Source organism: Thamnophis sirtalis, unplaced genomic scaffold (assembly GCF_051295495.1).
Source record: "Thamnophis sirtalis isolate CommonGarterSnake01/CBP01778 unplaced genomic scaffold, rThaSir2_p1.2 scaffold_1, whole genome shotgun sequence".
Classification (NCBI taxonomy): Eukaryota; Metazoa; Chordata; class Lepidosauria; order Squamata; family Natricidae; genus Thamnophis; species Thamnophis sirtalis.
Window position 1 is genome coordinate 83782925 of NW_028261381.1, and position 14961 is coordinate 83797885.

At 36.9% G+C, this 14961-nt stretch overlaps 1 protein-coding gene across 1 annotated transcript in view; it reads left to right on the forward strand.

Annotated features, from left to right (window-relative positions):
• Positions 1-14483, forward strand: part of SWAP70 (switching B cell complex subunit SWAP70) — a 35926-nt gene extending 21443 nt beyond the window's left edge. Inside the window, exons 5-12 of the mRNA XM_014051693.2 lie at positions 4616-4762; positions 5489-5597; positions 6929-7110; positions 9290-9397; positions 9563-9729; positions 10787-10985; positions 11778-11874; positions 14148-14483. Coding sequence (XP_013907168.1) covers positions 4616-4762; positions 5489-5597; positions 6929-7110; positions 9290-9397; positions 9563-9729; positions 10787-10985; positions 11778-11874; positions 14148-14257 — 1119 coding nt within the window. The 3' untranslated portion in view covers positions 14258-14483. The remainder of the gene's footprint in view (positions 1-4615; positions 4763-5488; positions 5598-6928; positions 7111-9289; positions 9398-9562; positions 9730-10786; positions 10986-11777; positions 11875-14147) is intronic.
• The last annotated feature ends 478 nt before the right edge of the window (positions 14484-14961 follow it).

The window sequence follows — 14961 nt, forward strand, 5'->3', positions numbered from 1 at the left end:
GTGCTCCATGCACATGCGCATTTACACCTAAAAAGGTCTGCACATGCGCAGAATGTTGGAAAAAGGAAAACATTACATTTCTGCAATGGAGATTGTTTGCGCATGTGCAGAACCAAAAATCAAGATGGCACTGCCAACAATAGAACTGGTTTGGGTGCATGGGCGGCCAAGTTACTACCTACTTGGCTGAACTGGTCCGAACCGGTAGGAATCCACCTTTGAACTTACTCCATGCAACTAAGTTCTGTAATGTCATGCAAATCACTTACTGAGGATTTGATCAGCCTTACTCCCAAGACCGAAATGATATCCTAGGTCAGAGCTGGGCATTTTATGGTCCCTGGGCCACATCCTGCCCTTTGGCTCTCCCTGTCCAGCCCATGTGAGGTCAATCGGAAATTAGAAATCAGATCTAAATAAGCACATGGCAGGGTAGACAGAAGAAGCTGAGTCAGATCCCGCTTTGTGCAGTTGCCGTGTGCTCCTTCAGTTTTGCTAATGGCCACAGCAGAGCAAAGAAACAAAGCAGTTTTCTGCACATGTACACTGCTTGCCCCTTGCCTAAAGCAGCCTGAGGAAGTGGTAGTTGTTAGGTAAGCTCCCCGTTGGGAGAGCGAGTACGTTCAGCGAAGAGTTGTGAGAGTGTTGTTGGAGAACACACAAACCAGCATACAGAGACACTGCAGTTTAAATAGACTTTTACTTTTGTGGAAATAGAGATATCAGAGTCCATCAAACAGTCCAAGTCATACACGGTTAAGACAGTCATCAATGTCTTTCAGTTAAGGGATAATCCAAATAACATAGTCCAGTATCATATAATCAGTCCGGTACACAAAGTTTGCTAACAGTTGCAAAACTTACAATAGCTCATGGTGCTTTCTACCAGCCAGCTTCCAAAACACTCAGATCAGATCAGCCCAGCATCTAACGAACAGAGAGCTAACAGTCGTTCTGGCTCCCTCTTATGGCCGGTTGAGGAAAACAGCAACCAATCACATTTTACAGTATGATTTAAAGAAACAGTTACACCATTGTTACATGATTTATATATTGCCAACCCAACCGTTAGATTATATTCCTAACAGTAGTCATCACATGTGGGAACCCGGGCTTGGCCATCTCCCTCCCCCTCAGTCAAAGTGTAGCCTTATGGGAAAATGGTGGTTATCAATATCCTGTTTGCCACAAATAGTAATGTGATGATAAACATCTTAAAAGCACAGAGAACAAAGTTTTGTAGGACTTAAATTCTACAAAAATGCATACATTTATTTTGCAGTTTTTTGTGGTTTCTCAAATTTGAATACGACATGAAACATGGAGCATATGAGAGCATAAAGAGGAAGCGTAAATCTCAGAAGTCCAGGTGCATGGCTGGGAAGGAGGAAGAGTGGGAAAGATTTGCTTAAAACACATGTCAATTGTGGTTTAGTTTTAATGCAACCAAGGCCCCTAAGGATTGGTTGCACATCTGACTCAGTTCTGTCAGGCGATTCACTAATATTCCCCAAATTTAATTTTCTTTGTAAGGCATTGTGATTAAGTGTCCTTTGAGCACAGCACAAGTTTCTTATCACTGATAAGATCACAGCACTGCATGGAACAAATTACATTGCTGCCCGAAGCTCTGATATTTTATGATAAAGCATTTTTAAAAAATTCCTCATTTGCCTTTCATGAAAGTTTTTAGAAAAGTTATCACATGTTGCAATTGATCTAAGACATCAAGCTTAAATCTAGTTTTCTTTAAACTTAATTCAGTGCTTTACAGAGATTCAGCAGCATTCGTATTGTGCTTTATTTTAAGGATAATATATCCTCCTTATAGTAAAGCATTGAAGAGTTTTTATCTTTAAAAATATGGAATTGTGTATTTGTTGTGTTTTAGTTGGTGAATTGACACTACAGTTCAGATTTCTAAAAACAGGTAGAAGAGAAAGACACAAGAATTAGTGAGGAAACCCGTTTAGTTAAGATTCATAAATGTTTAACTGAAACTTGTGGATTGCCTAAATGAATAACTTTCTGAAAGGCAAATAGGATAGACTGTCTAGCTGACTGTGATGAACCATGATCATGATCATCTCAACTCTTGCTTTAGTTGGGTCTTCTTCAATAAAACTCTTTGTGATGTGTCAGGACATTGTGAAAATCAGAACTGAAGGAGCTTGAGACTGATGGAACAATGGATGTGATATTTATATGTTTGAAATGAATGTAAATATCCAGGACCCGATAAACGACATCCTAGGACTTAGGATATTAAAGGAATTAATCTAACAAGCTCTCATGCAGTATTATTGAGGCATCCTGAAGGATTTGTGAATTGCCAGGGGCTTGGAAGATAGTAAGCAGTGTTCCCAACTTCAGGAAGGAGAAAAAAGAAGAGTTAGCTGACAGTATCTGGTTTCCCACCCCATAGTAGATGAGCTTATTTAGTGTGGTGGTTGTCTTTTTATTTAGTTTTGCTATATGGATACAATGTTCCCTTATTTTTCTTTATGTTTAACCAGTAATGTGGTTATTTTATTGATTTAACATTCAAAGATTTATTAGGATACAAAAATCATATGCATGCATGTACTGTAGAACATGAGATATGTGAAAAATATCTTGGAGTAGTATAGGTAGTCCTTATTACCAAATGTCTTGTTTAATGGCTGTTCGAAGTTACAGTGGTCTAAAACCAGCAGCTTTGCCACCTCTTCTCACATTAATGACTGTCATAGGACCTTGTGGTCTAGTGATCACCATTTTTGTACTTTCCAAAAGAAATTCTGATATGCAGAATTAATGGAGAATGAGGAAGTAAAATTTCAAGTTGCAATTGTGTGATGTCTTGCTTAACAGCTGCAGTGACTCACATAACAAGCACATGGGAAGTGACATTATGAATCTGTCATGGTCACATGGTTTTTCAGTAAGTGACCATGGCATTTAGCGATGGATTTGCTGGTCCCAATTGGGCTAAGCAAGGGCTACCTATAATACATTGCAAACTGAGTATGAATCAACAGCGTAAGGTGGCTGAAAACAAGAAAATACAATTTCAGGCTGCGCCGATAGAAGCGTAATTTTGAAACTCAGGAAGTAACCTTTCCACCCTATTCTATTTATATCTCATCTTGAGTACAATGTCCAGTTCTGATCACCACACTTTAAGGAGGATTTGGAAAAAAAAAACCTGGCACATATTTAGAGAAGGGCAATGAAGATGATCAGGGCACTAAAACTGTAACCTATAAATAGTGATTGGGATAGTTTAGCTGCCTTTCTTTGGATATGTGAAAGAATTTCAAATAGAAGACATCTGTTCCAGAATATAGGACATGAAAAAATGAATTTAAGTTACTGGAAGGCGGATTCTGTTTGAATGTTGGGGAAGGAAAAAGCCTCTTAACAATAAGAAGTTATTGTTACACTTATTGTGTTCTGGGAACAGAGGATGGAAGAACGGAGGCGAGACATAATGTTTAGCTAAATTTTTATTAGTTCTAACAACTTGGCTCACAGTGACAGCTCAGCTAACAGCAACAGCTGATTCTCTTTCTTTTATAGTCAGCTGTCAGATGGACAGCCAATCAGAACGAATGTCTCCTCCCGCTTGAATAGCGGACCGGAGTGAAGCCTTAATACACAACAGAACTAGTTATCCAGGAAGATGGTGGGCTCCCTTTTATCGAATCAGTTCAGGTGGAGACTGCATGGCCATTTTTCAGGAATGCTTGAATTTGGATTCCTTTATAGTTAGGCTATTAGATTTGATGCTTAAGTAGTCATTTCCAAATCTGTGATTCTAATGTGAGTTCTCTTTCATATTGCAATGTTTTAAGAAAGAAAAATAACCTGGTGGGTATTTACGCTAATAAAATTGGTAGGCAAAGATTCAAGGGATGATTCATGGCATATTCAGAGTCTTTGGTGTCTAGTAAATTATTTCATGTTAAATAATAGAATGATCTATCTTTAAATGTGAATTTCTTTCTGTCTCACACTATTTAAATAGTTTACAAAGTGGATTTCTAACAGGTATGTACTTGTGTCTTTTAAAATTTTCAACAGGGTTATTTGATACTGAATGATAGATGATAATTTGCGCCTTTCAAAGACCAATTTTGTTTACATCAGGTAATCCGGTGGCCTCTAACCTTTTGGGCACTGGGGACTGGTTCCATGGAGAGAGGTTTTTCAGTGGATGGATGGGGTGTGGTTTCTCAAGCTGCCTGCATCCCGTGGATGAGGCTTCGCTTGTTTGCACAGCCTGGTTTCTGGCATACTGTGGAGAGGTGTCGGTCCATGGACTGGGGGAGGTTGGGGAGTAGAGGCTGATGGTCACTGTGCTTAACTGGTAGAGAGGACTTCTTCTCTATTCAACTTCCTCTCCATCCAATAAATGTCAGGGTGGGTGTTTTTTTCCTCTAAGGATTTACATTTTTTTCTCACTGAAAATAAAAAGTTGAGTTACTTCGATGGTTTTTCATAAACTGTGCTTATTAAAAATTATATTTAAATGCCTACAGTGATTGGATTGAAAAGTCTGATTAATATCTCTTGAAGAATTTAAACATTCCAAGTTAAAATTATGTAATAAAGTAATTCTTTGTTTTTATAGGGTTATATGTGGAAGAAGGGTCACAAAAGGAAAAACTGGACAGAACGTTGGTTTGTTTTAAAACCAAATGTTATATCCTACTATGTTAGTGAAGATTTAAAAGACAAAAGAGGAGACATTGCACTGGATGGCAACTGTACTGCAGAGGTAAAAATAAATGTTTTTTTAAAAAACTTTTCTAGATGATGAACATGAAAACAACATAACTTACATAAATTTGATTCAACCTGTTGGATAAATTCTGGAATTTTTATTTTTATGGAGAATACAATGGAGTGCTAACAATAGTATTCATGAAAAGAGGGAAGAATCTTTATTTTTTGAAATGCCCATTCAGGATTCTTAATTTATGGAATTTTTGTTAACCAGTGAAAAAGAGTAGTATATATAGACTATAGCGCTGGTTTTTTTTTCTCTCTGACATGCCTAAAAAAGATTGCACACTTTATTTTAATTTATGCCTGTTCCTGCAAAGGCTTCATTAGAAGCGGGACATATCTTGTAAATACGATTCAGAATAAATTACTTTCCTTGTGAACAGCATTGATCAACACCATTTTTATCTTTATAGTATGGATGTTCTAAAAATACATATCACTCAAAATATTTTCTGTCAATACAATTATCTATGGCACATTTTGTTTCATGAAACTGGGAGAAAAATTTGAATTGCCCCAAATATGCCTTGTTAGCTTGTTTTAGAAAAAAATGATATAACATTTATTCATATTTAGCTTTTGTGCATGGGGATATTATTTTGAGAATATTTCGTATGTTCAGAGGCTCTGAACTAACAAACAATATTGTAAACATCAGTTCAATGTCATATTTGTTATGCTTCATAGAAAACTAAATCTAATTTTCCCTTATTAGGCCTTGCCCGACAAAGATGGCAAAAAATGTCTCTTTCTTATAAATAATTCAGAGAAATGTTTTGAGATTAGTGCCTCTGATAAGAAGAAGAAACAGGAGTGGCTTCAAGGTAAACTTTTACCATTTTGGTTGATAGAAGCCAGGTGGGAAGTTTGTAAATTCTGTTTTTTTATTCACTGCTTAATGGAACCTCCTGTTCATGTGCCTGTTGTGAAGTCACTTATAAATTTGACTAATAATAAGACAGTAGATGTCCTACTAAGCTTCAGGCCAGTGAAGAGATAGGACAACCATTTGTCTGAAATGGCATAGGCTTTCCTGCCTGAGCAGGGTGTTGGACTAGAAGTCTTCCCTTCCAACTCTGTTATTCTGAGTTAAATAAATATCTAATTACTATTTCTGTTTCTCTCTTCTTGCCAAATATTTTGGTTCTGTATTATATGTCTGATAATACATCTGACTAGTTTTATCACAGATTAACCCCCCATGCAGTGATTAGGGTGAAAAATGTATTTCATTGTATGAAGAACTAGCATTATTACAAAGTACAAATTGTATTTGATATTAACTGTTTTCATTCTGATATTTCACATACCATGTTTCCCCGAAAATGCAACCTGTCCCGAAACTAAGGCCTTGCCACATTTTTTGCGTGGGCAAAAATATAAAGCCCCCCCTGAAAATAAGCCCCTGGACAATCCCCCCTCCAGCCAGGAAGAGCACCGCTCACCGACCTAGCGGTATCCTGAAGGCGCCAAGCCACATGGCGCTCTACCCGCCCCCGCGCTCCCGCGGCTTGGCACATTCAGGATACCCTTAGGTCAGTGCATGGAGCTCTGCCAGGCTGGAGAGGGTGGTTCCGCGAGCACCTGTTCTACCCCCAGCTCGCATGGCTCCCAGCCTCACCATGCCCTGGCCCAGCTCTCCCTGCGGGGCCAGGGTACCGCCGCCACTTTTGCCACCGCGCTTCGAGCATAACTTCTTCTCTAGTTTCCAAACTCCAGAACTTGGCTTCCAATTCTTCCAGCAATGGCAGCTCATAGAGTGCACTCCGATTGCTCGTGAGTGTGGTCACCTCATGGTTGTTTCACCCCTGAGGCTATGCCTGGCTCTTCGGGAGCCCACTTGTAAGGGAGCAGCCGCCCGGCAACCCCAAAACAATAAGCCCTCCCCTGATAATAAGGCCCAAGCCATATTTTGTGGGTCAAAAGAAAATAAGACCCTGTCTTATTTTGGGGGAAACACGGTACTATAATTATATATCACTATTACATTTGATATTGATACACTATGGGTTTTTTTTTGGCAAACAAATGTGGCTTTATTTTTAAAATTATTGATGAATGTTAGAAACCAAACAGCATTGTAAGATTGAAAAAGTAATAAAGGTATTTATGGGCTTAAGCTAGAAATATTATTGTGGCTATTCTAATTATTTAGCCATTCAGACAACAGTAAATCTGCTGAAATTAAAAAGCCCTTCACCTCATAAAGAGGCACGCCAGAAACGGAAAGAATTACGCCAAAAACTGCAGGCGGAACAAGCAGAACTGGAGAGACAAATGAAAGAGCTCCAAATAGCAAATGAAAATAAACAGAAGGAACTGGAAACCGTCCGAAAGGTAAATCTGAGATTTTATAGCATTCTAGAATGTAGGATTAGTACTTTAGTTGTAAACTGTATTTCTGAGGCCATAGATATGAGGGGACTGTAGAAGTCATTGTTCTTCTTAGTTCTTTTTATTCTTGATTAATGATGTTCTTAGAATTTGTCCTGCTAAATAGTAGGGTCTTCTGATTTTGTTTCAGGCTCACTTAGTTCACGCAACAGAACTGTCAATGTATGATGCCCTGAGGAGGCTACATTTCAGGCTGTTCACTGCAGAATTTGACATTGATTTGGACTGAGGGATTGACTGGCCCAGGGCCTCATAACTGGCTTCTATAGCTAAAACACTAGAACCAGTCTACCCATTATTTGTCCAGTAGCTTAACCAATACACTGTGGTTCATGACTATAGCAATGTATGTATTAACATATGGAAATAAAATAGTCAACTTTCCTAGGAAAGTGTCCTGAACACAATTGTCTAAAATCAAATCTTCAGGGCATTCAGAAAGGAGGACAGGTTGATGAAATTCCTTCTTAAGATTACAGCATTGCCACAGGGAATTGGTAATTGCATCATTCTTCTTAAATGTTTCTGGAAATGTTATCTTATGGAAAACTGAGAGGGCAGGAGAAATTATTTGTCCCCACAAAGATTGGGGATGAATATAGATGTTTTATTGGATTTAAAGAAAGAGTTGTTGGAAGAAAAATGCTATGTACTGAAACCACAAAAGTTCTAGTTTGGAATGATAACAGAGATATTTTTCCCAGTAATTTGCACATTGCTTATCTTAGTTGTTTTGCAGTCAAGGAGAGATTTCTTGGGTGACGCCAGACACTCAGTTAAGCTTGAAATAATTTTGCAGACTAAGGAAATGATAAGAGTGTCTGCTTTTTTCTCCTATATGCATGGGTATTTTATGCTTATGAAAGCATAACTGTCTGTAAATAATAACTAAGATTCCAGATCTTCATTGGCAGCTTTGATCATTGCAGAATTGTTAGGATATTTCACAGCTAAAATTTGACATATGCACATCTAAAATATCTTTAATGGTGATTGTAGAATGAGATATATTTTTACATCTGAGCACTTTCAATGTAAAATGAAATGAGCATTCCAGCAAAGAATAAATATACAAGAACAGAATATAGCACGTAAAAGCTATTATTTATATATTTTAACCAGACTCTCAAGGAAAAGTTCCAGCATTAGTCAAGTAATGAATCCAAGAACACTGAGAGTACTTATGAAATGAGGCAGGAGTATTGTGTCATTCTGAAGTTTTAGAAAAAACATTCTGTCATAGATGCTGAATTTGGGTATTTGACACTGATAGTGGCTTGCTATATTTTTTTAAGCAGCATAGCAACCTAACAAAAACAAGAATGAGTTCAAGTTTGTCTTAATCCAAACCTAAAGTTTAATTGTTGATAGAAAAAAATGTCAGTTCAGCCAAGCCAAATTACCTGAGTCATTGAAATGTGCCTTACTAACAGCAATTTGAGAAAATTAGGAACCAATAGTGGTGCTACTGTAAGCATTTAATGTTGCAGAAGTGCTCCATTATACTACTTCCTTGTTTTCATTTAACTAAACCATTCAGAAACTTCTAATTGGGCGTGCCTCAAAATACGTGGGGATTACTTTACTATAGAAATTTAGTTGCCAAATTTCTCATACTTCTTGTGCAACAAAATACTGTAGCTTACTTATTTTGACAATAAATTTGATCTAGAAGGAACAGGTTTTGCATGAGTTTTCAGCATTGACTGTGCTATTTTTGGAAATGTTTATCTTATCTCTAGCTCTACAGAAACCTATGTAGAGTTTAATCTTTCCCCAACTTTTTATTGTTTATGCACTTTTTGAGAGCTGATAACGCTTGATCTTTTCAGAAAGTTTTACATGAAGCCTTAGGGGAGACTTGGAGATATTTCCCTCCTTACTTTACCCCCTTCTTGATGCACATCATTCCTTTCTTTTTAATTTTTCATACATACATACATACATACATACATACATACATACATACATACATACATACATATTTCCCTTTGATAAAATGTTTGCTTTTATGAAAAAATATAAGAAGTATATTTATAGGTACATATTGAATAGCTGATCTGTACTTTCATGTGTACATTAACTGGAAACAGATGATAATTGTTTTCTTTCTTTGGCCCAGCAACTAGAAGAGGCAGCCGCTCGAGCCTCAGAAGAAGAGACAAAACGTCTGCAGACTCATATGGAATTACAAGATCGATTCAGTCTTGAACTGGAGAGAGAAAAAATGGTACATGTCAGCAAAAGAATGGGATAACTCTGATGTGGTTTCTTTAATGATATATTAACAGCATGCACATGTTTGGACAAAAAGGCTGCAAACTTTCTTCTTCTCTTCCATGGAAATAGGCAGCACGGCTTGTCCTGAAGCATTCATTCATTTCTTGTTTTCTAGGTAAGACAGAAAATGGAAGAACAGGTTGCTCAGAAATCATCTGAGCTTGAGCAGTATTTAGTGAGAGTCAAAGAACTTGAGGAAATGTATAATCAGCTACAGGAAGCTTTGGAAGATGAGAAACAAGCCCGTCAAGATGAGGAAACTGTCAGGAGACTTCAGGCCAGGTCAGTGTGTAATTTGATAGAATTGGATGCTAAGGCTGGCAGTCATTTATGTTCCAGAAGAAGGATGGCAGAGACTACAGAAACTGTAGACTGTCCAAGTAACCTAAATATTATTGCAATAGTGGCGAATATCTGTAGTTTGGGTATAGGATGAGGGTGAAGTTTTGTTTTCCGAACTTGTGGGTTGGTTTCTGAACATTTTGTTCGGAAACATTTGGAAACCAACCCACAACCTCGGAGAACGAACCTTCACCCCTAAATATCATTCTTACATTTAAAAAGAATTCTCTGTCCTTGACTCATTCTAAAGGATTGTTTCCTTCTTTCTGCTTCTCAGCATATTAAGTACCACAGAGATGTAAACAAAATATATCATGTGGAGTTGTTTGTAGACCAAAAAGTAAGTTGAAGCAAATGTATGAAGCACATTTAACTGATGTACGGGTAGTCCTTGACTTATGACTCTTCATTTAACCATGGTTCAAAGTTACAACAGCCTTGGAAAAAGACATACCACCCATCCTTGAAGTTATGACCATCTTACCTCCGCCATGTTCACATGATCATAATTCAGATGCTTGGCATATGGCTTTCATTTATGACAGGCACAGAATCATATGGTCACAATTGCGATTTATGAGCTTCCCAGATGACTTCTGACAAGCAAAGTCAATTGGGAAATCTGAATTCAGTTAACTGCCATATGATTTAGTTAACATGATTTGCTTAATGACCATGGCAAATCTCATAAAGTTGGGTCCAGTTGCATAATGACTTGTTTAGCAACCAAAATTCTGGTCCCATCTATGGTCATAAGTCAAGGACTACCTGCAGATGTTAAATGGGGTAATGAAAAAGGAAACCACTTACCATATGTGTGGGATGCTTTCATTTCTGAATGTGGTATCTTGATGGACTTGACACACAAAAACGAGCAATTTCCATGGAACTGTTTTAGGTTATGTTTTCTTAACTATTCAGCTCATGTAGGAAAGGCATACATGTTGTGTCAGTCCTGAATTAATATGTCTCCTTGGTTACTTAATTTTTTTTCTAGACTGCTAGAAGAAGAGACAACCAAGAGAGCAGAGTTGGAAAAGTGGCACTTGGAGCAGCAACAGGCCATTCAGGTGACTGAGGCAGAAAAGCAAGAGTTGGAAAACCAGAGGAAAATGAAGGAACATGCTCTACAGGTCGCCATGCAGCAGTTGGAAGAATTGGAATTAGAGAGGAAGCAAGCCTTTGAACAATATGAGGTGAGCTATTGTAACCTTCCTAGGGTTATACGAAGGGACACTTCGCAAAATGCATTAATATGCCTGAGGCATTCTTCCTTGAAGGGTGAAGGCAATTGCATTCCTCAGAGGGCTCAGTGTGGGTGCTGTAAAGCTTTCCCAAGTCATCTCCATAAGCATGTGTGCACAACAGCTTGTCATCAGTCACCTAAATGTGTTCAAGTGTTGGTAACAGGGCTATCTAAGTCATTTGATTATACCTTCTTTGAGACACCAGACTGCAGAGTCTCTGACCACTTCACAGAGTTGAATCAGTTATTGGGCCTTTATGTTTGTACTGTATACGCAGACATAATAATAGATATTAACTGAAAATTATCTATAGAGAATTACTAGTATAAAACATTGTACCAGTTTGGTACAATAATAAAATGAGCAGAGATGGATCAAAGATAATTGTAATTCAAAGCCATATCAGGAATAGATTTAGGAAGTTGATAAAATTTGGTAAATTTATCGTAGCTATGAAAGCATGCCTATAGGGATATACAATAAAATTATGTCCTAGTAATTGATGGGTAACTTAACAGCAGCTAAGATTGGCTTTGGGCACTGTGAATACATGCTTTACAAATGTTTGCAATTGTATAGTCCTTGATGTGCTGACCTTATCTGATCCCTGCTCACATCCAGGTAAAAATTTAAAAGTCCAGCTTTTTGTAATCTTGGGGAAAGGTATTCTTTTTGTGCTGTTTTGAGAATTTCTGTTGAAAAAAATGTTTCTGTATAATGTTGGTGTTAATTCTGTTTCAGGAGGTAAAAAAGAAATTGGAAGCAGCAGCAAGCAAAACTAAAAATTGGAAAGATAGAGTAGCTCATCATGAGGGATTAATTCGATTAATTGAACCAGGTAGGAAACAACCCTTTATTTTGTGAATCAGCACTCATACTGTTATTTTTATCTTAAATAACCATTATGGTTTCCAAGAAGTCTGAATATTACTGAGTCAGCCTAGGCTGCACTTCCTGTTTAGTGTGTGCTATTGTCTGGAGAAACGTAGCTGAACCAAATTCCGAATAGAAGAAAGGAAGTCAATGCAAACACTGCCAGCTGAGATTTTTAGGTGCCTTCAAGTCAAATTTCTCATTAGCCTCATCATGACATAAAGCTGTTAGCCTTTGCTCTTGAGGTTTAGTTACAACATTTACGTTATTTTGATTATTCTGTCCTTATTTATTATTATCCAATTATAAGTGCTCTATAGGAGATGCATTTATGTTGCATCCAGGATAGAATCTTCTATATACAGTATATACAAAAGCCAAGTACCACTCACTTATCATGAAATATCCAGAACCCTAAAGTCTACAAACTTGAAATTTGGCACATATATTCCTCTTGGCTTCTAGGTGCTCGCTAAGAAAGGATTTTTCAAAAAGAGCATCAGATCATTAGTATTTCTTATACAGTAATTAACACACTCTGATGCTAAGGAGTTCTACTCCCCTTCACCACCTGAAAGGAACTCTGTTCTAACTGCCATTTGCCTTATATTAGCACACTCTGATGCTAAGAGGTTAAACATTCTACTCTCCCTCCCCACCTGAAAAGAACTCTGTTCCAACTGCCAGTTGCCTCATATTCCATTACCTCAGTTCAAACTGGCAGACGTTCCACTCCTTCACTCAGGAGAGGTCTGAGGCTCCTTATGGTACTAAATGTCGGTACCTCACCAAAAATGTCTACGCCTTCCACCTATGGAACTGCTCCGGACCCAAGGTGGCGGGGGTGATATTCTCTTATGTATTTCAATCATTGACTACCACTGAGTCAACTGATAGTGAACCAAATTTCTCTTGCATAGCCCTATCACATAGTTTGGTTGTGAAGCATGGATATACAGCTAGTAATGTATATAGGTCTATCTCCTTTACCCTTTGTTGGAGTTGAACCCCTGAAGGATATTTCTTATGGTTTATCTTGAAAAAACAATGAAGTTCAGTTTCAGGTTTTTAATGGAATTCAACCAAGCAAACCTGAGTTAATCAACCACTGAGTTAATCTACCGTATAAAGAGTATAAGCTCTTGATTCAACAGGAAATTTTCAGTCAAGTGAATTATATTATTGTTGATGGCATTAAAATACAATGTGAACATTATTGTCTAATTATAATTTATCAGAAAAGTTAATGAAAGCTGTTCAGAGCAGCTTTGATATGTCATCATTACTAAATGTTTCAGTAGTTGTTTTAAATTTAAATTAAACATTGTATTGAGTGTGATTTATCATAACATCGAAAACTGATCAATCAGATATATTTTTATGTCCAGAAGATAGCTTAAATCAATTTAGATGTGTCACTTATATGTATTTTTGCATCCAACATGATTGATGGGTTCCCAAGTGGCCTCAGTGGTACCAACTAGTTAACTTTACCAATGTCTTAACAACCATTCTTCCTGAACAAGATAGTCAAGCTACATTTTAAAAACTATTTGATTAGACTATTGTAATGATTTCTATATGAGCATCTCTGAAGGTTTCTTGGAACCTTCACTTGATGCAGATAACACCATCAAGATTTAACCTGCGTAGTCAGACTTTGAATAAGTCTATATATTTAATGTCCAATTGAAGCTGTTAGTTTTGCTTGTGGAGCCCTAAATGACATGGAACTCCAAATATGAAGGCTTCTCTGCCCCTACTTGTGTCACAGGAACTTTAGAAGGAAATCATCTCAGTTAAACTTTATTAAGAAAAGTGCATTATACAGTAACGGAGAGAGAGGAGTCAAGATAGACAGACTTCTTTTGATGATGTTTTAATTTTAATTCTTAAACTTCCATAGTAATAAAATTGGTAGTGGCATTATGATATTTTTGGTACCAAGTCAAAATGCATTAATTTGAAAATTCAGGTTCGGCTAAACCATTTTATTAATATTATTTGGTTTATTTATATTCATTTTATTCATTTATTTCAAACCATCTTGTTGTACATAAGGATCAAAGGTATTTTGAAAATATTTTTATTTAAATGCTTTTGATTGGGCACATTTTTAATATATTTTTCCCAGCTATATTCTCAAATGACTAATCATAAAGCAATGTTTGAACTAGATTTTAACACATGTATTAAATTAGGTTTAAATTACTAAATCTAAACTATTATGTCTTATAGGTTCCAAGAATTCCTATTTGATCACTAACTGGGGGCCGGCGGCCTTCACTGAAGCTGAACTTGAGCAAAGAGAGAAGAGTTGGAAAGGGAAAAGGGGCACTTCTGATTAGGAAACGTGGCTGAAATACAACTGAGGGCCATACAGAGCAGAAATCTGATAATTAAATAATCAATTTATTGCATATACTGCATGCTAGTCAAGATACTTAAAGAAATTGAATACAAAATACAAATTCTACCGCACAACTTGAATTATAACAGAATTTCTGAGAGCTAAATTAAAGTTTACATAAACTGAATAATTGTGTACAGTTTATAAAAATCTAAATGCTGTAATTTGAAGTGTGTTCTTTTTAAATTTGGAATTGGACAAGTTGAATGAGCTAGAACATATTGGGAATATATTGTTAACATATTGTTTCTAACAATAGAAAACTGTGAACGTACCCATCTATTTTTATACCTGGGGCAATAAAAGCTTATGTGAACAGTAGGAAGATTGTTATCTTTGGTAAATCCAGGCCAAAGATACATGGAGAAACAGCAATTTGAACCAATATGTCAGGATATTAGTGGTGCACTGAATTAGTGTGCGACTGAAATACTTTCCCCATATAAATACAGAATATATTCTCAAGTAGTAATTTTCGACCCTTAATAATTCTGTAGTTTGAAAGGGAGAAAAAGAAAGAAAAATTGAACACCTCGCATCCTTCTTTGATTTTTTTTATCATTACACTAATAGCCTGAAGACAACAGATAGCTGAATATAATTTTTGATTTTGTTGAGAGGTGGTTAGGATCTTGATCCAGA